This window comes from Bos indicus, chromosome 18 (assembly GCF_029378745.1).
Source record: "Bos indicus isolate NIAB-ARS_2022 breed Sahiwal x Tharparkar chromosome 18, NIAB-ARS_B.indTharparkar_mat_pri_1.0, whole genome shotgun sequence".
In the NCBI taxonomy this organism is placed as follows: domain Eukaryota; kingdom Metazoa; phylum Chordata; class Mammalia; order Artiodactyla; family Bovidae; genus Bos; species Bos indicus.
The window spans coordinates 51,521,893-51,549,339 of record NC_091777.1 but is presented as its reverse complement, the minus strand read 5'-3'; the positions used below and the strand labels follow the sequence as shown (position 1 = coordinate 51,549,339).

The 27,447-nt window shown below is 62.3% G+C and overlaps 1 protein-coding gene across 6 annotated transcripts; it reads left to right on the top strand.

Annotated features, from left to right (window-relative positions):
* The first annotated feature begins 222 nt into the window (after positions 1-222).
* Positions 223-27,447, top strand: CIC (capicua transcriptional repressor). Of its 6 annotated transcripts, none has more exons than XM_070771099.1 (21): positions 223-355; positions 3,516-6,311; positions 18,041-18,190; positions 18,278-18,512; positions 18,616-18,745; positions 18,844-19,026; positions 19,107-19,272; positions 20,109-20,311; positions 20,400-20,625; positions 21,208-21,311; positions 21,565-22,780; positions 22,870-23,057; positions 23,434-23,555; positions 23,653-23,819; positions 23,920-24,210; positions 24,307-24,629; positions 24,912-25,165; positions 25,264-25,418; positions 25,513-25,644; positions 26,221-26,352; positions 26,456-27,447. In XM_070771099.1, exons 2-21 carry the CDS (start codon positions 3,527-3,529, stop codon positions 26,821-26,823), a joined length of 7,530 nt encoding a protein of 2,509 aa, XP_070627200.1. In that variant the 5' UTR covers positions 223-355; positions 3,516-3,526; the 3' UTR covers positions 26,824-27,447. The 6 variants fall into 6 exon arrangements, with proteins under 6 accessions (XP_070627200.1, XP_070627198.1, XP_070627199.1 ...); XM_070771097.1 differs by lacking the exon at positions 223-355 and adding an exon at positions 370-801; XM_070771098.1 differs by lacking the exon at positions 223-355 and adding an exon at positions 995-1,141 and having other exon boundaries at positions 25,267-25,418.

Here is a 27,447-nt window from a genome sequence, read left to right as displayed (position 1 = left end):
TCTCTACCCTCCCGATGGCAACAGGGCTTTCCGCGGGGCCGCGCCAGACTTTCTGAGACTGTTGATTGGTTGTAGTCGCGGCCACCCGGCGGCCAATCAAACGGGGGAAAGGTGACATCACTTATTCTCCTTCCCTCCCCCCCGCAAACTTCCCTACTCCCAGCTACCAGCAGCAACAACCACGTGGGGGAGGGGTAAGAGAGTAGAACCCGGTGAGGTCATTGCACCGCCCCGACTGCTGCTGATTGGCTACGGGGCTCGAGGGTGGCGGTTGGCTGCTCCTCGCACCTCCCCCTTGTGCCGCTACCGCCGCCACTGAGAGGAGCCAGCAGCGACGCCAGAGCCGGGAGTCCGGGTGAGTCGGGGCCCTGGGTCTAAGATGCTCCTGGCGTCCAGTGAGACTCACGAGGAATTGCCCTTTCGACTTTTTCTCCTCGCACGGGTTCTTCAGAGCTCCAGGCACTCTGTCACATGGGAGTTGTAGTCTGCCATGTACTGTCGACTATGGGCCAGAGACGTAAGAAGACTACCATTCCCAGCAGGAATTGCGATCAGCCGGTCAACAAACGCTCAGGCCACGCCTTCTAAGCCTGCTCATTGGAGAGCCGGTCCCTTAGCCCCGCCTTCCTGCATTTCATTGGCTACTGTCCTTCATAAAGGCTGGGTTCCGGCCTAGAGTGCAAGACGACTGGGTACTGTATTCGTCATTCTGAACTAAGACAGACTACGGTTGGTCAGCGTTGATGTCCATCACTTGTCGTAGGGCAGGACCCTAGGCTGATCGGGCGATCGTAGGCTCAGGTTGGTGTCGGTCCCAGAGGGAGGCCGATCTTGGACTTTGGCCCCTCCCCCTCGCGCTGCCGGGTGGGCACGATTGGCTGTGGCAAGCGTCGCTCGTCATTGAGAGGCGGAGCCGACCAGGCTCTGAGTATCTATTGGCCTAGGACGGCGCCGGTCAGCGGGGTTGTGGCCGCTGATTGGCTGACTGCTCCAGCTGTTGCAGGTCCATTCACCATTTTGTGTGTTGGAGTAAAAAAAAAAGGGAGAATCGAGAGGGAGAGCCGGAGGGGGGGCGGGGAGGGACCGGACCGGACCGAGCCGGGGCCACGGCCCCCCGCCCCGAAACCCCGCTGAGCCCGAGGTGAGGGGCGGGGCCAGGGCTGACACAGGCAGGGGGGATTTGGGGTGCTGGGGGCCGAGAGGGGACAGGTGGCAGGGACGGGGAAGGGGTACAGGGGAAAAGAGGTGAGTGGGATGGTGGGAAGGTGGGACGGAGTAGAGGAAGTGGTGGGGAGAAGGAGTGACAGAAAAAGGGTGACAAGGAGGGGGTGGTGGGCAGAGAATTGGTAACAGGAATGGAGGGGTGACAGGACTAGATCAGGGTGACAGGGAGAGAGAGGGGACAGAGTTGGAGGGGGGTGACAAGGAGAGGTGATGGGGGGAGAAGGTGACAGGTCCAGAGATGGCTGACATGAGAGTGACTGGGAGGAGGGGGTGACAGAGATAGATGAGGGTGACAAGGAGGGAGTGACAGAGGAGGGGGCCTAGGGCCTGCGAAGAGAGAGGTGGAGATAGAGATGGTGACAGGATGGGAAAGAGAGTGGCAGAGACGCTGGTGTCAGGAGGCCTGATGGGAGCAGAGGACATGAGACCCTGAGAAGCCTGGGCCAGCCTGGGCTTCAGGAGTTATTGCTTAGATTCTGAGGGAGGTGAGGGCCCAAGAGGGCCTTGGGTGGGAGTTATCCTGAGAGGGTGGACAGGAAGAGAGTAGGCCCCAGGGGAAAAAAAGAGGCTTGGTTTCTGGTGTGAAGAACTTGGACCAGGCAGTGTGGTTGTAAGCCCTGGGTGGGGTATGCAAAGGTTTGTGTTGGGCCCGGTCTCAGTGCCCAGGATGGTGGCCCAGCGGGTCAGTGGGAGAAGGTGGTGGTGGCTGTCCAACTCCTGGATACTTGGGTGCCTGCCTCATTATGAGAAGCCCCAGGGCCCCCAGCCTCTGCCCGAGAGGACCCCAGGATTGGCTCAGAGAAGGGGCAGCCTGGGACTGCAGGCTCCTAAGCAGCAGCAGGCCCCAAGTGGGAGAGCATGAGGTCGGGGTCCCGTAGGAGCCTGAAGGCTGAGTCAGGGGTGCCTCGGATCTTCTTTGGCTTATGGTCCTGGGTCCCCCAACCCTCCCGGGGGCCCCCCTTTTGGCCTCTCAGGTTCTTTTAGTCACTTCAGAGTAAAGTTTTTTCCCTTCTCTTCTCTCAGGGCAGCCTGAAAGGGGGCGGGCAGTAATGACTGTTCAGGAAGTGGGTGAGGTTGGCTTGCTGGGCTTGTCCTGCCGTCTTTGACCTTCTCCCACTTACCCCCACCTGGAGTCCGAGGGCATATTTGGGGACCAGGGGGGCCTAGTCGGCTCAGCCACCCTGCCAGAGCCAGCCCGGGCAGGGCGGGGATGCAAGCAGGCCAGAAGGGGGGTGGCTGGGCTTTCGGGTATCACGTTGGGTGCTGTGGGGGGAGGGGCAGGCTCCCATCCAGAGGGACCGTGAAACCCTGGGGTGTAGCCCTGTGTCCCACTGTGTGATGTCTGTGTCTCTGTGTGTGTGTGCTCTGTGTGTGTGCGTGTGCGCGCGCGCTTATGTACAGCCCTGTGGTAGCACTGGGTATGAGCTCTTGCCCCAGACGTGCCCCTGCCTGTTCTCCGCCAGGATCTGGGGAGATGGCTGTACCTGCCAGGCCTGGGGTGCAGAACAGAGTGGGCAGCTGTCCCTTGGGCCTTGCAGCTGCCCACTCCTTCCCACAATGCCCGGCCATTCCAGGCTGCCCGGGGCTGGGGTGGGGGTGGTAGAGAGAGGCTCACATCGCAGCCCAGTCACCTCCTTTTCTGTGACTGTGTGCTTGTACATTTGTGTGTGTGAGTGCGTGTGTTCTCTGGGCAGTGACAGTGCAAGGAAGCGTGCCCTCTGGATCATGTGACAGGCAGCACACTGAAATGGTTAGGAGCACAGACTCTGGGGCCAGATTACCTGGGTCCAGATCTCAGCTCTGCCATTTCCCAGCCGGATGGATGTGGACAAGTGGCTTGATCTCTCTGTGCCCCAATTTCCTCCTGTGTAAATGCGGCTGATGGTAGCATCCGCCTCTTAGGGCTGTGGTGAGGATGCAATGGGTTAATAAAGGCAAGTTTAGCCCAGGGCTTGGCACAGAGTGAGTGCTCCATAGGTGTGAACTGTTACTTTTAGTCGTGGTTCCCTTGAGGCAGTCAGAGTGTGTGCCTGCACCTACTGTCCTCTGCAGAGAAAGCAGAGTATGTGAGGGTTCCCAAGGAACCAGAGCGTATAGCTCAGGGCATATGGGTGCCAGTCTGTGTCTGGGTGCCGGCCAGGGCCCACAGGAACACAGCCAGGCGGGAGACCTTGGGGATCATGGAGTTGAGGCAGTAGCCCCAGCAAGTGGGAAGTCTTGGGGGACACTGGGTCTGGGGGGTGTTCCTGAGGTTGCTCCCAATGATCCCTGTCTGTCCTCTCACCCGGCAGGTGGACAAAAGATGAAGCCCATGAAAAAGGCGTGCACCAGCCTTCCAGGTTCTGGCAGCAGTGGCAAGTCCCCACCAGCCACCAGGGCCAAGGCCCTGAGGCGGCGAGGGGCTGGGGAGGGGGACAAGCCAGAGGAGGAAGACGACGAGGCGCAGCAGCAACAGCCGGGGCCAGAAGAGGCTGAGGAGGGTGAGGAGGAGGAAGCTGAGCAGGGCCCGCGGGCCGAGGGGCTGCCCCCGGAGCTGCAAGCTGATGACCCGGCCCCAGGCCCAGCTGAAGAACCCAAGGTGGAGGGGGAGGCGGGCCGCTGGGAGCCATCACTCAGCCGAAAGACAGCCACGTTCAAGTCACGAGCGCCCAAGAAGAAGTATGTGGAGGAGCACGGCGCCGGCAGTGGCAGCAGTGCGGCGGTGGGTGCCCCTGAAGAGCAGGCACGGACCCCCGAGGAAGCCGGCGCCCTGGGGGTGCCTCCACGGCCACCCACCTCCACGCGCTCCTCCTCCACCGACACAGCCAGCGAGCACTCAGCCGACCTGGAGGATGAGCCGGCTGAAGCCTGTGGTCTGGGCCCCTGGACCCCTGGCAGCACCAGCGGGGGCTACGACCTGCGGCAGCTGCGGTCCCAGCGAGTCCTGGCTCGGCGCGGGGATGGCCTCTTCCTGCCGGCTGTGGTGCGCCAGGTGCGCCGAAGCCAGGACCTGGGTGTGCAGTTCCACGGGGACCGGGCCCTGACTTTCTATGAGGGGGTGCCTGGCGGGGGTGTGGATGTGGTTCTGGATGCCACGCCCCCACCGGGGGCGCTGGCGGTGGGCACAGCAGTCTGTACCTGCGTGGAGCCCGGCATGGCGGCCTACCGGGAGGGTGTGGTGGTGGAGGTGGCCACCAAGCCCGCCGCCTACAAGGTCCGCTTCGGCCCTGGCCCCAGCTCCCAGCTGGGCCCAGCCGCCCTGCCGCAGCCACCTCAGCCACCACACCGGGAGCCCGAAGATGCGGTATGGGTGGCCCGCTCCAGCCTCCGCTTGCTGCGGCCCCCCTGGGAGCCCGAAGCCCTGCCAAGGAAGCCCCCGGCAGGCCCTGAGGAGGAGCAGGCCGAGTCCGGGGCCACCCTGCCCCCCTGCCCTGCTGCCCTGGACCCCAAGCAGCCTGAGGATGCTGAGGTCTCCAAGATCAGCTTCGGTGGCAACCTTGGGGCTTGTGAGGAGGGTGAGGAGAAGCACCCGCCCGCCCTGGGCACCCCGGCTCTGCTCCCACTGCCGCCCCAGCTCCTGTCACCACCACCCAAGTCCCCTGCCTTCGCAGGCCCAGGCCGCCCGGGTGAGCAGCCCTCCCCGTGCCAGGAGGGGAGCCAGGGTGGCAGCCGGAGCAGCAGCGTGGCCTCACTGGAGAAAGGGGCTGCGCCGGCCGCCCGGGCCCGCACACCCCTGACAGCAGCCCAGCAGAAGTACAAGAAGGGCGACGTGGTCTGCACGCCCAATGGAATCCGAAAGAAGTTCAACGGCAAGCAGTGGAGACGGCTGTGCTCGAGAGATGGCTGCATGAAGGAGTCACAGCGGCGGGGCTACTGCTCCCGTCACCTGTCCATGCGAACCAAGGAGATGGAGGGCCTGGCAGACAGTGGCCCGGGTGGGGCCGGGCGGCCGGCGGGCGTGGCGGCCCGTGAGGGCAGCACCGAGTTCGACTGGGGGGATGAGACGTCGCGGGACAGTGAGGCCAGCAGCGTGGCAGCCCGCGGAGACTCCCGTCCACGCCTGGTGGCCCCCGCCGACCTGTCTCGTTTTGAGTTTGACGAGTGCGAAGCAGCGGTGATGCTGGTGTCCCTGGGCAGTTCTCGCTCGGGCACACCCTCCTTCTCCCCCGTGTCTACGCAGTCACCCTTCTCGCCAGCCCCGTCGCCCTCGCCCTCGCCACTCTTCGGCTTCCGCCCTGCCAACTTCAGCCCCATCAACGCCTCGCCCGTCATCCAGCGTACCGCTGTCCGCAGCCGCCACTTGAGCGCCAGCACCCCTAAGGCGGGCGTGCTGACGCCACCAGACCTGGGCCCCCACCCGCCGCCACCTGCCCCCCGAGAGCGCCATTCCTCTGGCATCCTCCCCACCTTCCAGACCAACCTGACCTTTACTGTGCCCATCAGCCCTGGGCGACGGAAGACAGAGCTGCTGCCCCACCCAGGGGCGTTGGGGGCTCCCGGCGCAGCGGGTGGAGGAGCCGCCCCAGACTTCCCCAAGAATGACAGCTTAGATGCTGGCGTGGACTCGGTGTCCCACACACCTGCACCCTCCGCGCCAGCTGGCTTCCGAGCCGTGTCGCCCGCCGTGCCCTTCTCCCGCTCCCGCCAGCCCTCACCGTTGCTGCTGTTGCCCCCACCTGCTGGCCTGACCTCGGACCCTGGGCCCTCCGTGCGCCGGGTGCCTGCCGTGCAGCGGGACTCACCTGTCATCGTCCGTAACCCGGACGTGCCGCTGCCCTCCAAGTTCCCCGGGGAGGTGGGCACTGGCAGTGAGGCCCGGGCCGGGGGACCCGGGCGGGGCTGCCGAGAGACCCCAGTGCCCCCAGGGGTGGCCAGTGGGAAGCCTGGTCTGCCCCCACCTCTGCCGGCCCCCGTACCCATCACTGTGCCTCCAGCTGCGCCGACTGCCGTGGCCCAGCCAATGCCCACCTTTGGCCTGGCTTCCTCACCCTTCCAGCCGGTGGCCTTCCACCCCTCACCTGCTGCTCTGTTGCCTGTCCTGGTGCCCAGCAGCTATACCAGCCATCCTGCCCCCAAAAAGGAAGTCATCATGGGCCGGCCTGGGACAGGTAAGAGGTTTTGCTGGAGGGGCTGGGTGAGGGCTCATTTTGTACTAGGTGACTGGCAAAGTGGCTCTCGAGAAAGGTGAACTCCCCACCCCAGGGGGCATTCAAGGGGAGGCTGCCCTCCCATCTGCACAGAAGTTCCCATGGGAATTCCTGTGTCAGGCTGAGCATGTGGACTTTGAAGGCTCAGTGCAGTGTTTCCAGAGGCCTCCTGGTTGGGGTCTACCAGTCAGCAGAACTTTCCTGAGAGTGCAGGCTCAAAGCCAGCACCCGCCCCCCCAGCCCCCAATAGAGCTGATGGGGTAACAGAGATGGTAATCATGATGACAACTCTCATGGCCTGAGAAATGACAGGGGCATCACCGTGATAAGCACTGTGAGTGGGTTATCTCTCCTAACCTCACACCCACCCCTTAACGTAGCACTCACAGCATACTGAACCTTGCTGTGAGTAGGCTCCTATATTGCTGTGAGTAGGCTCCTATGGAGGAAACTGGGAGTTTCTCGACGATCCAGTAGCTGGGAATCCACGCTTCCACTGCAGGGGACCCTGGTTTGATCTCCGATCAGGGAGCTAAGATCCTGTAAGCTGCTGAATGGTGCAGCCAAAAAAAAAAAAAGAGGAAACTGAGGTCAGGTTAGTTACTTGCCCAGGGTCACGTGGCTAGTAAATCCCGGAGCCAGCCTTCAAACCCAGGCTGGCTGGCTCATGACCACTTGGCCACAGTCCTTGGTTACAGATGGGAAGACTGAGGCTCCAGTGGGTCCTTCTGCCAGGTGGTGGCAGGCCCAGGCCTGGAGACCTCATCTTCGCTGCTGTACCTGGTAAATAGTACAGGTGTGGTCAGTGCCCTGGCGGGGAGCCGGGGGTGTGGCGGGCATGCCTCCCAAGGTGAACCTAGTCTGGCTGCCCTCAGGACAGGGCGTGTAGGCCAGGGGTTGGAGGAGAAGTTGGAACCTGCAACCCTGGGACAGAAGAACCTCCTGGGAGGCTGATGGGAGGGCTCTGAGGTCAGAAGGAGCACAGCTGAGGACAGCCGGTGTGGCTAGAGGGCTGAGGCCAGGGGTAGGGGGTGAGGCATTTCTGAGATGGGGCTGGAGAGCCATCTGGCCTGGGCCTTGTCAGAGGAACTTTCATGGAGGGCGACAAACACGTCACTCACCCCTTCCCGAGCATCCTTTTCTTATTTACCTATTCATTTACTGTCGACTGAGGGCCCCCTCTGTGCCTGGCCCTGTGCTGGTTGATGCTAAGGACACAGCCCCATCCTCACAGGGCTCATGGTTCCTGGAGTAGACAGACCTGTCCCCAGATAGTGGCTGTCCAGCGTGGTCAGGGCTGGGGTGGTCAGGGAGGACTTCTTGGAGAAGGGGCCATGAGTGCATGCTCAATTGCTTAGTTATATCCGACTCTTTGCGACCCCGTGGACTATAGCCCGCCAGCTCCTCTCTATCCATGGGATTCTCCAGGCCAGGATACTGGAGTGGGTAGCCATTCTCTTCTCCAGGGTATCTTCCCAACCCAGGGATCGAACCCCCAGATCTCCTGCATTGCAGGTGGATTCTTAACCGTCTGAGCCACCAGGAAAGCCCTCTAAAGTGAGGCCTGAAGGGTGTGCAGAAGGGAGCCTGGCAAGGCTGGTAGGAGGACCGTCAGGTAGAGGGAAGAGTTTGTGTAAAGGCCTTGAGGCGAGAGCCAAAGTTTAAAGGAAGTTGAATCTGCAAAGTCAAGGGTTCTAGACCGTGGGTGAGTGTTGGGATGTGTGGCTGCATAGGTGAGCAGCACATCAAAGTCAGATCATAGAAGGTCCTTCAAAGACTTGAAGGCACTAGGAAACTCTGGAGGGTTGTACCATATAGGGTGAGTTCCAGCCCCTGAGCCCAGGGAAGAAGGAGGTGGACGTGTGGATCTTGGTAGGAGCCGCTGTGTCTTGGGCTGGAGCAAAGACTAGTGTAGGAAGGAGCCCAGGCCCTGCCCTCACTCAGCTCCAGCCCAGACCCAGGGCAGAGGACACAGGGATAGCGCTTTCCCCTCATGCTCATTTACTGAGGTGTTTTTTGCTCGCCCCTAACATTTGTTACATTTGTTATTTTGTAGCTGATATGAGCAAAATTCCACAAAGTGGGCACAGCAGGGATTTCTGTCCTTGGGCAGATGAAGACACTGAAGCAGAAGGACTCTATAACCATCCCCTTCAGCCCCCCACCGCCCACATTCCTGCAGCCCCGACACTGCCTTCACATATAGCACCTCAGGGTCATGACCCTCACTGCAGCTGCGTGGGGAGGGTGACCTGAGGCCTACCAGGGTGGTCTGGCAGGGTTCCTGCTACCATTTTCCGGATGAGGAAAAGTGAGGCCCTGACAGAAGGTGGTGGTCACCTGATGGAGGTCACCCAGCCAGGGAGGGGCAGGACTGTGTCTTGAATCAGATCTCTCGATCTAGATCACAGGACCCTTGCTACCAGAAGTAAGAGTAATAATGGTTTATTGAGTACCACTCATGCATGTGCCTGGCACACTGCTCAGTAAGTGCTCAGTGCACTTTTACTCACTGAGTCGTGATCACACCCCAGCTCAGCAGGACCATTAGTTCCACTGGACAGAGGAGGAAACTGCAGTCCCAGAGGCAGAGTGACTTGCCTGTGGTCACCCAGCTAGGAACAGAGAGAGCCAGGATTTGAACCCTGACTGTTTGGCGCCAGAGCCCGTTACTCTCAGTAATGATAATGATAACAGTAACAGTAGCTCGCTTTATTGAGCATATACCACTGCCCAGCCTCACGGATGGGGCTGTCTGATTGAAACTTCCTGACACTACAAAATAGGGATTACCAGTTTCCAGCCCTGTCGTCGGTAGCAGGAGGGGGACTGAGGTTCAGGGAGGGGAGGCCCCTTGCTGGAAGCCACCTGATCGTCAGAACTTGTCCAGTGCCTGTCCTGGCGGTTCTGAGCCGCGCCTTCCTGACTACACCCATGCTGAGGTATCCAGGCTGCCCTCAGGTTCCCAGCCAGTGGGCCCTTTTGTTCTCTCAGAGGCCTCCCTAAAGCCTTGGGAGGTAGGCACCTTGGGGCCTTCTCTGTCTTGAGGCCCAGACAGGGCAGACCGTGCCCAGGGGCACAGTGAAGCTATCACCCTTTGGCCTGCCCATGCCAGGGCCTGACCCTCCGTCAGGACAGCAGGTGTGAGGGGGTGGCCCAGGGCAGCCTGCCTGCTTCTGCCCCCCGCCAGGCATTTGCTTCCGCTGGGGGACTTGCTGGAGCAGGCGGGCCGGCATTCTCCGCATTCTGTGCATGGCCGGGCCAGCCAGCTGCCATCGCCACCTCCCTCTGACTCTTCCCGCCTGCTCCCCCAGAGAGGAAGCCGCCCCAGGGCCTACAGCCCTGGCCTAGGAGGCCAGATGTCTCAGCCTTGTACTTGGCATGGCCTGCCTTCCAGCTCCTGGCTTCTGCCTGGGTTCCCCGTATTGACAGGCAGTGCCCCTTCTCCTGGGCCTGTCTTCCCATCTGCCTGTTTGAGCCACTGTGTATCTGTCTCTTCCTTGGGTGCCTATGTCTGTCTCTGCCCAGGTCTCCATTTCAGAGTCCTCCTCTGTGGACTTCTGTCTGGCTTTCCCTGAGTCTCTCTACAGCTTTCCTGGTTTGTACCTCCTTGGATACCAGTTCTTGTTGGAGCTTTCATTTCACCCTCTTTCTCTTTTGCCCCCCACCCCCCGCCCCAATTGTGGGATTCTATCTCTGGTCCTCCTCCTCCCATTCTTTAGACAGACCTGCTTTCCCTATCCTAGTCCCCACTTCCACTCTGTGCACATCAGGAACTCTGTTCCTCTAAGTCATTGGAGAGTTGCTAAGCACCAGGTCTCTTGCTCCCTCTTTGGGGAATGTTGGAATAATGTCTAGGCCTGAAGGCCCCTTCTTGGTCCTTGACAAATTAAATGTCCACTCCTGTCCTGAAAGCTGCTTAGAGTTGTCGGGAACTATCCTACAGACCCATCAACACCCAAGCACCTGTTTCCAAGACAGGCAGGAAGGCGGGGGCTTTGGGGGCCAAGCTAGGAGATCCGGCTGTGGGGGAGCAGCAGGAAAGCAGTTCCTCTGCCCACCCACCTGCTTGAGGGCATGATCCGGATCACCCCTACCACCCCCACCCCCATCACCTTTCAGAAGACACTTTGGTGCCAGCTCCATTTAACTGAGTCCCACGAGTAGTCCTTCCCAACAGGCAGAATCTCAGAGACCAAGCAGTATCCATCCACTGTGCTTGGGTGCGTTGGGAAAATGAGGCCCCAAGAAGAGCCAGGGGGGCGGCGGGGTGGGAGTGGGGAATCCTCCTGACTCTGCAGATCCAGACTCTGCCCAACCAGAATTTCTGTTTTGTCTCAAACAATAACCCCCCTCTCTCCCACCAGAAGTCCCTCCTCACCTCTCTCCCTGGCCCAGGCTGAGCAGCCCTGGGGTAAAGTGGGTTAGAAAGGCATATGTGGATGCAGGCACAGGCAAGGATGAGCAGAGGGAGGCCCAGAGCCAGGGGAGGACAGAGGAGAGAGGCAACTCTGGCTTAATGAATGAGGTGATGAGGGAGGTTCAGGTAGGCTTCTCACTGGAGGTGACATTGGAGCTAAAACAGGAAGAATGAGTGGATTTCAGGGAAGTAGAAGAGAAGGTCCATCCAGGCATAGGCAACCACAGGAGCAAAGGCCAGGAGGGGTGAAAGTGCATGGCCTTGAAGTGGCCAGTTGAGGCTGGAGCTGACACGGGGCCTAGGCTTGGCAGAAGGGTGCCAAGGAAGACAGGTACAGCCGAGCCACACTTGAGTGTCAGCCCCGTGAAGAGCCTAGAAACGGTTCAGAGCAGAGGGAAAGGGTTGGATCAGGCTGTCCAGGACCCCTGGATAGGAAGGAGACCTCGCCTGGGAAGAAGAGGGTGAATTACAGGAGAGAGGAGAGAAGAGGCTCTTTTGAGGTAGCAGGAGTGAGTCTTGGAGATGTCTTGGAAGAGCCCCGAGCGCCAGGCACTGCAAGGGGTCAGGCTGCCTCCTTGTGGCGGCGGGTGGCTGGGGTTGCTGGCCCGCGCATGCGCAACGTCGCGGTGGTGTGTGGCCCGCAGCCCCCGGCGCCCGGGCATTAATGGCTCCATTAGTGGCAGGGAGGGAGGCGCATTAGCGGCGACGACGGCGTCTGGCTCCCATTACCACCGGCGGCAGCGGCTGCACCGCAGGCGGCTGGACCCTCGCCTGCCGCGCCGCCGCCTCCGCCCGCACCCCGTACCCTGTTCCCGCTCCGCTTGGGGGCCTTGGCCAGGGAACCCCCGTCTCCACATTTCGGTGGAAAAGCTAATCGTGAAGCCAGGCAGACCGGGGCTCAAATCTTGATCGTGCCACCTCCTGACTGCAAGATCCTACCCCCTTCTGAGCCTGTTTTACGCGAAGCAGCCAGGGAAGGAGGGTGCATCGGGGGCTTTGTGGATCCAGACCTGCGCCCAGTGAGGGCCGCGCCCATTCCCGCGCCCTAGGGGGTAGGCCCGGGGCGTCTGGCCTCGGGTCTTCCCATTGGCCGCTGTCGCTCCCGCCGACGCCGATTGGTCGAGATCTGTTTCCCCGCCCCTGCGCCATTAACCCTTGCGCGGCCGCGTTCTCGGGCTGGGTGGGGGACCTCCCCCCCAGCAGACAGTTCGGGTGCCAGCTGGCCCGCGCCTCGCCGCGGCCCGCGTGGGTGTCAGGCCGGCCAGGCGCCCGCCCGCCCTCCCAGCACAAAGCGGCTTTGTGGGGCCCGCCAAGGGCTGGCTAGGGGCCAGGCGGCGAGTGGAAAATCTCGTGAGCGCGGGGTTGGGGAGGAGAACGCAGGGCGGCGCCCCCTCCTCCGCCCAGGCAGTGGCGCCTCCCTCAGCCCGCGCGGACCAGCCCTTTCAGCCCCGGCGCTTGTACACTCCCCCTTGACTCCTTTTTCTACCCCCAAACCCACATCCCTCTCTCCATCCTATCCCGCCCATCTCCCAATCCCTGGGGAGCCTCCCCCACACCTCTCGCTTGCCTCTCTTTCCCTTCTGGTCCCCCTGCCTACCCCAGCCCCACTCACACTGACTCACCCCGGCGCTATTTTTAGGCCCCCATCCCTCCCGAGCAGCACCAGCCCAATCCTGGGCTCGTTCCCCAGGCAACCCTGGCCGTCGCCAACTCCGCCCGGGGTGGGTGGGTGGGTGTGTATGTGGAGAGCGGGTGAGGGGAGCTGGGGACACCGGGGTGGTGAGCCGAGGCGGGGACCCGGGCCTGGAGAGCAGGGTGGGGAGCCGCAGGCGGCAGGGCGCGGTGCCTCTCGGGCTCAATAAACGGGGGCCCGTGAGTTCAGGGCATGTCTGCCTGTCCCTCAGTCTGTCAGCATCCCTGGCTGTGCGCCCCAGGGCTCTGGGCAGGCCTCAGCCTGTGCCACCCTGGGTGGCAGTTGCTGTCTCTGTCTGGGCTCCTGGTCCCCAGGCTGGGGTGGGGTGGTGCCCTGGGGATTGTTTGGGGCCAAACCTTTTGTGGAGTTGGTTACAGGGTAGTGCAGGGGTGAGCTGCACTGTGGTTCTGCCCATTACCTGCTCTGAGTGAAGGGTGGTGAAGCACTCCCTCTCAGATGGGGCTGAGGCCCTGGTTTGGGGAACCTCCTCAGCATTTTCCAACCAGGGAGGCCCCAATTAGAGTTGGGGATGGCTGAAGACACGGAACTGCTCCCTCTTCTCTACTAATCACCCCCACCCAGGGTTCCTCCATTCCAAACAATGGAAACTAAGTATAGGGCTGGCCCAGTGCCCAGGGCAGGGGGGCCCTTCCCGCCCAGATTCCGGCCCCTCCCTGGTAGGCTGGGCCCCCACTTGGCTGTCCCCTACCCTGTAAGGGGCCTCTTCCCATCCCTCCTCTGTGGGCACTGCCTTCTACCAGATGTGCAACCCTCCCAGATGTCTGGGGCCCTCTTTCCCTCCTGTGCCAGGCTTAGCTCCTTTTCTCATGCAGCAGAGTGGGGGTACTGGGGGCAGGGTTCCTCTGAGCTCAGTCCCTGAGCTGCATTGCAGTGGGGAAGGGGTTAACTTGCCAGGAGGTGACTCACCGGTGGGGAGAGGAGGGGGCAGCCATGGGGAGATAGAGCAGGCCACATTGATTTCAGCCTTGATTTCTGCTTCACATTGCAGTCCCTGGGGCAGTGAGGTAATGGAGGGTCTGAGTCTGGGGCTGCATAGGGAGGAGGGGTGGTCACCTAATAGTCCCTCTGTTGGTCTCTCCAGGCTCACAGCCAAGAGTCTGGCCCTGCAGTCACTGGAGGTCAGAGGGCTACAGACCTCCCCTTTCCCTCTGGGCTCAGGTTACCTGGTTTTTGCCCCTCTCCATGCCTTCATCTCTGTAGGTGCAGAAGGCTGGGAAGAGTTTGTGCCTGTCACTGACCCTACCTGTGTAGGAGCTCAGTCTCGGTCCATCTGAGCCTGTGCAGTCTTGATCTGCCCAGTTGTGACCCCAGGCCTCTGCCTTCACAGGATGTGACCTCAGGGCCCCCTTGCGTGATCCAAGGCCACTGCCTCTCTGCCTGGTAGGCCCCAGACCTTGTCTGTGACTCTTTGTGTACCCTCTGACTTTTCTATAGTTCATCAGTCTCTCCGAATCTTTGAACATATTCCCAGACCTTTGGATTGGAAGTCTCTGCCTGTGTCCACCCTGAGGTTGAATTTTCAGTAGCGGACAGAGCACTTGAGTTGGAGTGCTGGGCTGTTATGTCCCAACTGCATGATCTGCACCATTTATTGTTTCTCTGAGCCTCACTTTCTCATCTGAACAATGGGCATAATAAAGTGTACTTTCCTAGTGATTGTGAGGATTCAACGCACAGGGTCATACATACAAGCTCCCCAAACGGAGCAGCCCCAGTGTTAGTTTCCCCTCTTCCTTCTTCTGAAAAGAGTGACTCACAACCTAGAGTGGTGGCCTCCTGCCTTACACTGTGAGGTGGAGGGCCCCAGGTGGCCGCTAAGTGTCAGGTAGGGTTGCTCAATGATGGTGAACAGCCATGGCACTTTGTATACCTGATGAGCCAGGGTACTGAAGTAGTGCTCACTGGGGTAAGTTTATATAGTGTGTGGGGTCAGTATGATGGCACTTGTGAGAGTTACCTGTGTTGGGATTGGGAGTGCCAGGAAGGCCACGAGTGTTGGTTGTGTTAGAGGGACATAGGGTATGTGCAGTGGACAAACAGTGATTGTGATGAGGTGTAGGAGAAAATTCTGCCTGTTTAATATGTCGTGTGTTTGTATGATTCACAGGGATGTGTGAGGATATGCTTTGATGAAGCATGTATGACAGGGCATGTATGAAATGGGTGATGTGAAGAGGATGGGTGAGAACGAGTGTGACTGTGGGTGGGGCATGATGGACGGTTAGTATGGGAGGTAGTACATTATGTGAGGAAGTGTTTTAGGTGTGTGACTTCGTGTGAGAGTGTAAGAGGGAGGGTACATGTGACCCTGGGCTGTGTATAAGGTAAAGGGTGTGGTAGGAAAGTCTGTCTAGGAGTGTGTGTGTGTGAGTTTGTGACTGCTGTTGTGAGAGTTGGTGAGGGCTCAGGGGTGGCTGGCCCAACCCTACACGCAGTTCGTCTGCCTTGCGGGGCCGTGCGCGCCCCAGGTGTGCGTGAGGGAGGTGGGCCGAGCCGCGCGTGAGCGTGTTCCTCGCGCGGACTGGACACACACAAGTACCACCCACAGCCCCGGGCCTCTGCAGCACGGCGCCCCGAACCGCCCCCCTGGCTCGGTGCCTTTACTGCAGTGCGCCCTCCCTGCCGCCCTCCTCCCGCGGTCCCGCCCCGGGCCGGCTTGGGTCCAACCGGAGCCCGCCCCGCCCTGCCCTTATTTGCATATGACTGACGTTCCCCCGGGGCGGCCAATGGGGGCGGGCGCGGCGGGGCCTGACCCGCGCGCGGCGGCGGCAGCCAATGGATTCGCGCGCGGTGGGCCGGGCTTGCGCGGAAGGCCGCGGGGGAAGCGGGGAAGGGGCGGGGGGAGGTGCGGCGGGGGGAGGGGAGCGCGTAGTAGTGGCGGGGCGGGGAGGCGGCGGTGGTTCGGCGCGGGGCTCGCTCGGAGCGCACGGACGCACGCACGCTCGTCCGTCTGCCCGTCCGGGGCCGGAGGCCGACCCCGCGCTGAGCCGCGGGCCCCAGGCCCGGAAAGGCGGGGCGCGGTGCCGGCAGCCGGGGCGCGCGGGGCCAGAGCCGTTACCCGCCGGAGCTGCGAGGGAGGGAGGGAGCGAGCCAGCGAACGGGGAAGGGAGGGGGCCGCCCCCGCGCACGCGCGCCGCGCCCCGCCCCACCTGCCCCGCCCGCCCGGCTCCGCGCGGGAGGAGGGAGAAGGAGGGGGCGGCGCCGATGGCCCCCGTGCCGCGCGCCCCGTGACGGCCCCCGCGCGCGCTGGGGGGCGGGGCGGGGCCGGCGCGCTCTGACCTCCCCCCGCCCCCCGGGCGGCGGGAGGCAGGCGGCGTTGTGCGCAGGCGCGCCCGGCAGAGACCCCCCGCGTGGGGCGGCCGGAGGGGGGCGGCGTGGGGGGGGGCATGTGGCAACGGCCTCCAGCTCCCCCCGGGCCCGAGTGGCGGCGGCCGAGGAGCCGGCGGCGGGCGGAACGGCGACGGCCGCTGAGGAGGCGCGAGCCCCGGCCGGGCCCCCCCGCGCCGGACCATGTACTCAGCCCACAGGCCCCTGGTGCCCGCGTCCGGCGCGGCCTCCCGTGGCCTCGGCATGTTCGGTCAGTAGCGCCTGGGCCCTGGGACTGCAGGGGTCAAGATGTCGGGGTGTTGAGTGCAGAGTAATGGTGATGGGGTTACAGTAAGAGAACGGTGGCGGCAGAGTAGAGGGGAAAGTTACAGAGCTCGGCTGGGCCAAGTGGTTAGTGACGGCAGGTGGGAGTGTAGCAGAGTGATAAGAGTGCAGAGTGGGGCGTAGCTGGGGACAGCTGTGGGGTTTAGGTGCGGGGTGGAACAGGTATGTTGTCATAGGAGGTGAAGGGTGCAGAGTACCTTGGTCCAGAGCATGGGTTAGAATCGTAGCAGCGTGAGACCTGGTTCCAGGTGTGAAACAGTGGGGAGGCGCTGGGGGCTGTGATTGAGAAGTGGGCTAAGGACAGGTCTTGGGTTTGTGAGTGAGGCACTGTCTGCTCAAGAGTGATGTGTTTGTGGTGTGCTCTTCAGAGAGAGGGCGAGACCTAGGAACCTGGAGGGTAGTGCGCTGGAGAGGAGTTCAGGAGGGACAGGACCAAAGGACTGTCCTCCCATTGTCTGCTGGGCCTCTTCTTTCTCATCCAGCAGAAGATCAGGAGGCAAGATCTTTGTGAAGAGTGGGACCTGTCCAGGTCTCTGAAGGCTCTTGTGGGTTTGAAGGCCCAGCAGGCTTGTGGGGCTCCAGTGCCCCAGTGGTAGGGATGGGATTTTCATAGTATCTAGAGTCATCTCCAGTGTTGGCTTCTTTGTCCGTCTCCTGTTGCCTTGATGTCTACTTCTTGTTTTGGCAGCATCTCACAGAAGCAGGTCTTGAGGCCAGTGTCTCCCATAGGGGCTCCACGAGGCTAGCCTTCCAAAGGCATTGGTTGGGGGGGGGGGTCAGCTGAGGTCAAATTGATCTAGATCAGGGGGAGCCTGGAGTGAGGGGGACCGGGGCTAGGGCGTTTTCCTCCTGTCTTCATGGTCTTCCCCTAGCAGGGGCCTTTTCTGTGGGTTCCACTTCCCCCAGGGAGCTGGCAGTGAGAAGGAGACCCACTCCCAGCCTGGGCCAGCCCCAGGAGTCTAGCCAGGGGTGGGCCACAGCCTCAGGCTGGCTCTCTTATCACCCAGCTCCTGGAACAGAAGGTTGGCCCCTGGTGCGGGAGGTACCTTCCTGTGCATATTCTCAAGGAAACACCTGGCGCTGTTGCCTTGCCTGGGCAGGGTCTCTTAACAATTCTCTTGTCTGCTCTATTGTCCCTGCCTTTTCTTCTGAGGAGCTTACCACACCCTCCCATCTTTCTGGGCAAGAGGGCTGGCCACTATACTGGAGGGAAGCGCAGGAGTTTCAAGTGAGGGGAGGCCTCTTCACAATTAGTAGACTTCTCTCTGAGGAGAAAAGAGAAGGATTCTGGAGCCACCAGTGCCCAGCCTGGGAAGGGCAGGTCTGGGTCCCTGGGGTCTGTGGTAGGGGGAGGGAGGCAAGGAGAAAGGCCTGAGATCCCATGCCCTGTGGGTAGTGGGGAGAGGAGGGAAGGAGAGGAGTGGGAGAGGAGGTTGGGCCATCTGCTTCAAGAAAAGAGAAAGGGAATGTGGGGCCAAGGTGAGGGGCTCTGTCAGATGAGGCGTGGTGACGGGAATGGGCGCGACTGGGGGAGGGTCTCCAGCCTCGCTAAGGTCTTCAGAGAGTGAGATGGCAAGCAGACATGGCCTGGTTTGTGACAGGAGCCAGTTGTGCCTCTGGCCTGGTCCCTGGTGGCAAGGCTGGTGGAGGTGGGGGAGGGCGTGGGGTGTGAGGGCTCTTTCCCTGCTTCTGTTTTTGTTCTTATAAATCTAGAAATCTGTCAGCGAGGAGCTCTTCCTGAGTGATGTCGCACGCCCGAGCCCAGGGTGCTCTGGGATGAGGGAAGAGGGTGTAAAGAAGAGGGGGCGGCGCCTTGTCCAGGGTGGAAGAGAGCTTGCTTTGGGTTGAGGGGGGTGTCAAGGCCCGGCTCTCCTGCTGCACCACTCAGCTGACTCCTTCCCACAGTGTGGACAAATGTGGAACCTCGCTCTGTGGCCGTGTTCCCCTGGCACTCCTTAGTCCCCTTCCTGGCCCCCAGCCAGCCTGACCCCTCTGTACAGCCAAGTGAAGCCCAGCAACCTGCCAGCCACCCCGTGGCCTCCAACCAGAGCAAAGGTGAGGGGCGAGGGGCCGTGGGGAGGCCTGGGGATGGGGTCGGGATGGCCCCGGAGCCCTCTGACTGGCCCGCCGCTCTGCCCCCAGAACCTGCTGAGTCGGCGGCCGTTGCTCACGAGCAGCCACCGGGCGGGACAGGGAATGCTGACCCGGGGCGGCCCCCTGGAGCCACATGCCCTGAGAGCCCAGGGCCTGGACCCCCCCACACTTTGGGGGTGGTGGAACCTGGGAAGGGCCCCCCTCCCACCACGGAGGATGAGGCCCCTGGACCGCCAGGAGAGCCGCGGCTGGACAGCGAGACAGAGAGTGACCACGATGATGCGTGAGTACCCTGAGGCCTGGGACCAGGGAGGAGGGGGCGTGGCCGGAGACTCAGCTCTCCCTGTCCCCGCTGCTCTGTCTCCATCACATTTCATTCCCCACAGCTTCCTCTCCATCATGTCTCCTGAGATCCAGTTGCCCCTGCCGCCCGGGAAACGCCGGACCCAGTCCCTCAGCGCCCTGCCCAAGGAACGGGACTCCTCTTCAGAGAAGGACGGACGCAGCCCCAACAAGGTGTCTCATCTCCACCCGTCCGTCCCCAGCTCACCCCAAGGCCACCCAGGCCATCCTCTGGGTTCTAATAATCCCTTGCGGGCCGGTGTCTTCTGCAGCGGGAGAAGGACCATATCCGGCGGCCCATGAATGCCTTCATGATCTTCAGCAAGCGGCACCGGGCCCTGGTCCACCAGCGCCACCCCAACCAGGACAACCGGACTGTCAGTAAGATCCTGGGCGAGTGGTGGTACGCCCTGGGGCCCAAGGAGAAGCAGAAGTACCATGACCTGGCCTTCCAGGTAACGCCGCCACCTCTCGGCTCCTCAGCTTCTTCCTGTCGGGCAGATGAGTGAAGGGTCTCCTTGCCCTTTCCTGCTAGGTGAAAGAGGCCCACTTTAAGGCCCACCCAGATTGGAAGTGGTGCAACAAGGACCGGAAGAAGTCCAGCTCAGAGGCTAAGCCCACGAGCCTGGGGCTGGCAGGAGGGCACAAGGAGCCGAGGGAGCGGAGCATGTCAGAGACAGGCACTGCCGCTGCCCCCGGAGGTCAGTGAGCCCCTCTGGCCTCTTCCCTCCTGTGGGCCACCAGTCTTCCCTTTGCTTGCTCAGCCCACTTCCCCAGAAGCTCCTTTCGGCTTCATTGCTTTTGAGCCCCTCACCGCAAAGGCCCTGACACTGAGCTGTGGTGAAGGAGTCAGGGAGGTCCAGGGAGGTCACACATCCGAACAGAAATCTCATCATCAAGTGCCATTTACTGAGCATTTACTACATGACAGGCACTTCTTAGAGCATAATGTCTAGCATTCAAAACCAAAGCCCGTTTTCCAGATGAGGAAACTGAGGCTCAGAGAGGCAGAATCACTTACTTGAAGTCACAAAAAACTAGGAAGTGGCCGAGTCTGAATTTAAACCCCAGCTTGTTGGCTCTCAGGGCCGCAGTCAGAAAAGGCTCTTATTGGCTACTGCTACTGACGGAGGGTGTCTATAGAGTGCACTGCCCTGAGGCGCTTTTCTGGAGATCCCTTGGGTTCTGGGCCACAGCCCTGCGAGGGATGTTCCTTTTGCTCTGAGACCAGGGAACAGAGGCTCAAGACAGTCCAGTGGCTGTCTGTTAAGCGGTGCTGCACGTACCTGTCTCCAGGCTTTTCTCCCCTCAGAAGGGCTGCCTCCCGGGGAGCAGTGGGCTCATTCCTCGAAACCCCAGAGGACAGGAAGTAGTGGGAAATGCTGGGCTGGTGGGTGGTGCCTCTCTTCTGCCTGGTGGCCCAAGAAGTCCCACCTGCTTCCACCCAGTGTCTAGAAGTGTCTGTGGACGTTTTGGCCAGCCTAGGTGCTGGTAGCAGGCTTCCTGACTGTAACCCTGTCTTTTTCCCTCTCTGCAGTGTCTTCAGAGCTCCTGTCTGTCACGGCCCAGACACTCTTGAGCTCGGACACCAAGGCTCCGGGGAGCAGCTCCTGTGGGGCAGAGCGTCTGCACGCTGTCGGGGGACCTGGCTCAGCCCGGCCCCGCGCCTTCTCCCACAGCGGGGTCCACAGCCTGGATGGTGGGGAGGTAGACAGCCAGGCGTTGCAGGAACTGACTCAGGTCTGGAGGGCAGGCCGCAGGAGTAGGGGCAACGGGCAGGGAGGGAGGTGACTGCCCTGGCTGAACTCTCCCTGCACTTGCCCTGCAGATGGTGTCTGGCCCTGCGTCCTACGCTGGCCCAAAGCCCTCCACCCAGTACGGGACTCCAGGCCCCTTTGCGGCGCCCGGGGAGGGAGGCACCCTGGCAGCCAGTGGACGGCCCCCACTGCTCCCCACCCGGGCCTCCCGTTCCCAGCGTGCAGCCAGTGAGGACATGACCAGTGATGAGGAACGCATGGTCATCTGTGAGGAGGAGGGGGATGACGATGTCATTGGTAAGCTGTCTCAGGACCCAGAGTCCTAGCCGGGGAGCAGCAGGCTCAGGTTGGGAAAGTAGGTGGAGATTTGGCTCAGGTCCTTAGGCCCCTTTTTCTTCACTTCCCCGTTTGTTTGTGATCCTGGGCCTGTTCAGTTCAGGCCCTACCGAGGTAGTCCAGCCCTGCCCTCGAGAAGCCCCAGGTCAGGGACTTCCCTGGTGGTCCAGTGGCTAAGACTCCACCCTCCCAATGCAGGGGGTCCAGGTTTGATCCCTGGTCAGGGAACTAGATCCCAAGTGTCGTGACTGAGACCCAGTGCAGCCAAATGAATAAATGTTAAAAAAAAAGAAGAAGCTGCAGGCCGGACAGGAAGCCTGAGGACAGCAGCGTGGCCGGGCCACTGGGGCATAGGATCAGGTGCCGTTCCCTGCTCTCAGGGTCTGGTGGCAGGCTGGGCACACCTGGGCTGAGGAACAGCATTCCCGGACAACACTTAGCCAACACAGGGCAGAGCTGAGGCCAGAGCCAGACTTCAGACCCTCTATTCTGGGCAGCGCCGCGCCCAGCCTTTTGCCAACACTGTCGCGTCTGTTCCCTCAGCTGATGACGGCTTCGGCACCACTGACATTGACCTCAAGTGCAAGGAGCGGGTGACTGACAGCGAGAGTGGAGACAGCTCTGGGGAGGACCCGGAGGGCAGCAAGGTGAGGGCTTGGGACTTGCTGTTGTCTGGTCCACATGTCCTGGGTGGGAGAATGTTCCTTTTCTGTGTGTCAAGAAGTGGGGAAGATTAAGGCCCAGAGAGGGCGAGCTATTTGCCCCATGGGCGTCTCAGCCTGGATGAGTGGAGGCCTTCAACTGGCCTGGCTGCCAGCAGGACGTGGAAATGGGGATGGGCAGGGTGTGGGTATCCAGGCTCCCCTGACGTGCTTGTGTCTCCTTTTTCCTTCCACACAGGGCTTTGGCCGGAAGGTGTTCTCGCCTGTGATCCGTTCCTCCTTTACTCACTGCCGTCCGTCGCTGGACCCTGAGCCTCCAGGGCCCCCAGATCCACCTGCAGGCTTCGGCAAAGGCTATGGGCCCACCTCCTCCGCATCCTCACCCGCTGCCTCCTCCTCCTCAGCCACCACCTCCTTCCCACTGGGCTCAGGGACCTTCAAGGCCCAGGAGTCAGGTCAGGGCAGCACCACAGGCCCCCTCCGTCCCCCACCCCCTGGAACTGGGGGCCCAGCAACACCTTCTAAGGCCACCCGGTTTCTCCCCACGGATCCTGCCACCTTCCGTCGCAAGAGACCTGAAAGCGTGGGCGGCCTGGAGCCACCAGGCCCCTCAGTCATCGCGGCGCCTCCCAGTGGGGGAGGAGGCGTCCTGCAGACACTGGTCCTGCCCTCAAACAAGGAGGAACGGGAGGGCAGCGGAGCTCGCGTGCCCTCAGCCCCAGCACCCTCGCTGGCCTACGGGGCCCCAGCAACCCCCCTGTCCCGCCCGGCTGCCACCATGGTCACCAACGTGGTGCGGCCCGTCAGCAGCACTCCTGTGCCCATCGCCTCCAAGCCTTTCCCCGCTCCGAGCCGGGCCGAAGCGTCTCCTGGTGACACAGCTGGTGCCAGGACTGAGGCGGCCACTGGGTCCCGAGCACTGGGGGGCTCCCCGCTGGGCGTCAGCTTAGTGTACTCGGACAAGAAGTCAGGAGCTGCCACCTCCACGGCCCCACACCTGGTGGCTGGGCCCCTCCTGGGCACTGTGGGGAAGGCGCCGGCCACTGTCACCAACTTGCTGGTGGGCACCCCAGGCTACGGGGCCCCAGCGCCACCTGCTGTCCAGTTCATTGCCCAGGGGGGCCCTGGCAGTGGGGCGGCTGCAGGCTCGGGGGCCAGTGCTGGGAGTGGCCCCAATGGGCCAATGCCCCTGGGCATCCTGCAGCCGGGTCCCCTGGGCAAGGCTGGGGGCATCACCCAGGTGCAGTACATTCTGCCCACGCTGCCCCAGCAACTGCAAGTGGCACCGGCCCCTGGGACCAAGGCAGCGGCGCCCGGCGGCCCTGCCCCCACCACCAGCATCCGTTTCACCCTCCCGCCGGGCACCTCCACCAACGGCAAAGTCCTGGCTGCCACCGCACCCACTCCTGGCATCCCCATCCTGCAGTCCGTACCCTCCGCCCCGCCCCCCAAAGGTGAGGCCCGGGCCGGGCAGCACGAGGAGCGGGCCCCAGCTGCCTCCGCTCCTGTGTGACCACCTGCTCTCCTGTCTCTTAACTTGCAGCCCAGTCAGTGTCTCCCGTGCAGGCCCCGCCCCCAGGTGGCTCAGCCCAGCTGCTGCCCGGGAAGGTACTCGTGCCCTTGGCCACCCCCAGCATGTCAGTGCGGGGAGGCGGGGCTGGCCAGCCACTGCCCCTGGTGAGCCCGCCCTTCTCAGTACCTGTGCAGAACGGTGCTCAGCCACCCAGCAAGGTAAGGGCACCTCGGTGGCGGCCTCTTGCTCCTGTCCCTTGCTCCTCCCTTCTGGGCGTTGGTCTCTGCGTCCCGTGGTTTTTGTGTCTGCCTGTTGTTCGCGCTCTCCCTTTTGTCCCCTTTGGTGTCTGGGCCTCTGTCTCACTGTCTGGCTTGATGTCTCTGAGCATCTTGATTCTGCTCTCATCGTTTGTCCCTTGTCCCTTCTCTGTGTCTCCAGCCTCTTGCTGTCTTTCCCTTGATTTCATCCTCCCTAGCCCCAGCCCGATGTCTCCCTTCCATGTCTCTGCTGAGATCCAGCCTCCAAGGTCTCAGGCCTCCCCTGCCTCACTCTGGGGCCCCAGCTCAGCTCTGCCTGTGGTTCCCTTGCCCACAGATCATCCAGCTGACTCCAGTGCCTGTGAGCACACCCAGCGGCCTGGTGCCGCCCCTCAGCCCGGCCCCACTCCCCGGCCCCGCCTCGCAGCCTCAGAAAGTCCTGCTGCCCTCCTCCACCAGGTACAGCAGTTGAGCCCTCATCTGGGAGTCAGCGCAGGGGAGGGTTTCTGGGGGGCCGGCTCTCCTCACACCTTCCCCTTGCCTCTCCCTATGGCAGAATCACCTATGTGCAGTCAGCAGGTGGGCACGCACTGCCCCTGGGCACCAGTCCTGCATCCAGTCAGCCTGGAACAGTCACCTCGTACGGACCCACGAGCTCGGTCACCCTTGGCTTCACCTCACTGGGGCCCAGTGGCCCCGCCTTCGTGCAGCCCCTGCTTTCAGGTGAGGAGTGGGCCTGGCTGGCATCTGGGGACCACGGGTGGGACCGAGGCAGCCCAGGCCCTAACTTGGTCCCCTGCCTCTGCCGTCTCTCTCTCCACAGGCCAAGCCCCACTGCTGGCTCCTGGCCAGGTGGGCGTGTCGCCTGTGCCCAGCCCCCAGCTACCTCCCACCTGCGCAGCCGCCAGTGGTCCCGTCATCACAGCATTTTACCCTGGCAGCCCCATACCCACCTCTTCAGCACCCCTGGCCCAGCCATCCCAGGCTCCCCCAGGCCTGGTCTACACTGTGGCCACCAGCACCACCCCACCTGCTGCCCCCATCCTGCCCAAGGGCCCACCGGCACCCACTGCTGCCACCCCGGCCCCTGCCAGCCCTTTCCCTAGTGCCACAGGTGGGTGTCAGGCTAGGTGAAGACGGGCTGACTGGGTGGACCCAGGGGATGGGTTCCTGTCAAGCCTGGCTTAGCAAATATTCTCTACACCCGCAGGCTCCATGACCTACAGTTTAGTGGCCCCCAAGGCCCAGCGGCCCACCCCTAAGGCCCCCCAGAAAGTAAAGGCGGCCATCGCCAGCATTCCTGTGGGCTCCTTCGAGGCTGGTGCTCCTGGGCGGCCAGGCCCTGCACCCCGGCAGCCCTTGGAGCCTGGCCCAGCCCGTGAGCCCCCAGCGTCCGAGTCAGAGCTTGAGGGGCGGCCAGCAACACCAGCCCCTCCACTGCCCCATGAGACCTGGACTCCCACAGCCCGGAGCAGTCCCCCGCTGCCCCCGCCTGCCGAGGAGCAGGCCAGCACCAAGGGCCCTGAGACCATGGTGAGTGCCCAGCAGCCTGGGGGTGGCCACCACTGCTTGGCTCTGCTCCTCTGTCTCCTGTCTGCCCTTCTGTCCCACTGCTCTTCCCTCTACCCATCTGAACCATGCCCTTGTGGGTTCTCCTCTGGCCTTGGGCTAGTATGTCTGCATGACTGGGTCCTGCCCACAGTTCTGTATCTCGGCGGTCAGCATCCATCTCTGTGATCCCTCTCTGTTTCTGGGTCTTGCCCTGGTGAGTCTGACCCCAGTGTTCTCCATCTCCTTCCCCACCCCACCCTCCAGGCCACCAAATTCCCCAGCTCGTCTTCAGACTGGCGTGTCCCCGGGCTGGGCTTGGAGAGCCGGGGGGAGCCTCCCACCCCTCCCAGCCCGGCCCTGGCTCCAGCCCCAGCTCCTGGCAGCAGCAGCGGCAGCAGCGAGGGCAGCAGTGGGAGGGCGGCCGGCGACGCCCCCGAGCGCAAGGAGGCGGCTGGTGCTGGCAAGAAGGTGAAGGTGCGGCCCCCGCCCCTGAAGAAGACCTTTGACTCTGTGGACAAGTGAGCATGGGCTGGGGGACCCGGTGGAGTGTGCGGGTTGCTGGGAGAGGGGGCAGCTGCAGGCGGGGGCAGAGGAGGTGACCCTGCCTGCTCTCCAGCAGGGTCCTGTCAGAGGTGGACTTCGAAGAGCGCTTTGCCGAGCTGCCTGAGTTCCGGCCTGAGGAGGTGCTGCCCTCGCCCACCTTGCAGTCTTTGGCCACCTCACCCCGGGCCATCCTGGGCTCCTACCGCAAGAAGAGGAAGAATTCCACTGGTAGGCAAGCGCCAGGTACCCGGGGAAGGTGGGGGACAGATGAGGCCCCCCAGGGGCCTCAGCACGGCCACTGAGCCTGCTTCTGTCTGAACAGACCTGGACTCGGCCCCCGAGGACCCCACCTCGCCCAAGCGCAAGATGAGGCGGCGCTCCAGCTGTAGCTCGGAGCCTAACACCCCCAAGAGTGCCAAGTGCGAGGGCGACATCTTCACCTTTGACCGCACAGGTGCCGGCGTGGTGGCAGGCAGAGCTGTGGCTGACCCAGGGCCTCCAATAGGGGTGGGGTCTCAGGAACAGGGTTAAAGGTGGGAGAGTGAGCAGGAGTCGCTGAGAGCAAGGACAGCAGGCCAAGGGTGGGTTCTGGAGGTGCTCTGCTCTGTTGTCTGTGCTGGGTCTCCATTGCTGCACAGCTTTTGTCTAGTTGCGGCGGGCGGGGTCTGCTCTCTAGTTGAGGTGCTCAGGCTTCTCACTGCGGTGGCAGCTTTGCTTGCGGCAGAGGACAGACTCAGGATGCAACGGCTTCCGTAGTTGTGTCTTGAGGGCTTAGTTGCTCCACGCAGGACATGTGGGATCTCCCCAGATCAGAGTTCGAACCCACGTCCCCTGCGTTGGCAAGTGGATTCTTTACTGCTGAGTTACCAGGGAAGCCCGGTTCTGGAGTTTCACAGGCCCCTAAATTCCCACCTGACCTTGGGCAGGTTCCCTCTCTGAACTCCAGTGTGAAACAGGATTCAGTGAGGGCTGAGTGGATCTGCTTGCACGGTGGCGGGAGGCTTGACCGGGCTCCTTGTACTGCTCACAGGCACAGAAGCGGAGGACGTGCTTGGGGAGCTGGAGTACGAGAAAGTGCCCTATTCGTCGCTGCGGCGCACCCTGGACCAGCGCCGGGCCCTGGTCATGCAGCTCTTCCAGGACCACGGCTTCTTCCCATCAGGTGAGCACAGCTGGGAGTCTCAGGGCGAGGGACTTGGAGGGGGCCTACCTACTCATCTCACCCTGCCCTTCTCCCTCTCCCTGCCTGCCCCTGCTGCCCACAGCCCAGGCCACGGCAGCCTTCCAGGCCCGCTATGCGGACATCTTCCCCTCCAAAGTCTGTCTGCAGCTGAAGATCCGTGAGGTGCGCCAGAAGATCATGCAGGCGGCCACTCCCTCAGAACAGCCCCCGGGAGCCGAGGCCCCCCTCCCTGGACCGCCCCCCACTGGCACTGCTGCTGCCCCTGTCCCCACTCCCAGCCCCGCAGGGGGCCCCGACCCCACCTCACCTGGCTCGGACTCTGGCACAGCCCCGGCTGCCCCGCCACTGCCTCCACCCCCAGAGCCGGGGCCTGGACAGCCTGGTTGGGAGGGGCCCCCCCAACCCTCACCACCCGCCTCTGGTTCCTCCACAGCTGCCACAGGCAGGTGAGGGGCTCCTGAGAAGACCCCAGACCCACAGTACCCCCCTCAGGACATGGACAGTATGTTAGGTGGCAGGAATGGGGGGGCAGGATGGTTGCCTCCTCCCCAGTAAAGCCATTTCGTCCTTTCCAGTTGGGGGCGAAATGAGGCCTGCTCCCTTGTCTACCCCCTCCCCCGACAGCTCCCTCCCTGTGACGGGGGCGACTGAGGGGAAGTGGGGCACAGTCTCCCTCCATCGAGCCCCTGTATATAACCTGGAGTGTGTTACCTTCAGACCTTTTCACTTGTACTTTATGCAAAATGGCTCGTGTGAGGGCTGCCAGCTGGAGGGTAGTGTGGGCCTCGGGCCACAGGGAGGTGCCTGTGAAGTAGGGGGGAGTTCATGTACCCCTTTTTTCCCCAGAGGGGCTGGACTCAGGTTAGCTTGGGGGTGGGGGCTCCTGCACTTTGCCACAGGCACGGGGAGGGTTCTCTCCCCACCCCCTCTGCCCTCCCAACTTGGGTTGTACTTTCTAAGAAGGTGATTCCCCCACCCTTGTCCCCATCCCCAGAACAAAACATGTTGATCATGTGCAATATTTCTTACTGTGCTGAGAAGACGCAATGACCGAGATTAAAGCTGTTTAACACA

Excerpts from the sequence above, each read along its gene's own strand:
- CIC (XM_070771099.1), top strand. The coding sequence starts at position 3,527 with ATGAAGCCCATGAAAAAGGCGTGCACCAGCCTTCCAGGTTCTGGCAGC. Across the intron at positions 18,746-18,843 it reads ACGGACGCAGCCCCAACAAG|CGGGAGAAGGACCATATCCG; the intron begins GTGTCTCATCTC and ends TGTCTTCTGCAG. Across the intron at positions 21,312-21,564 it reads AGGACCCGGAGGGCAGCAAG|GGCTTTGGCCGGAAGGTGTT; the intron begins GTGAGGGCTTGG and ends CCTTCCACACAG.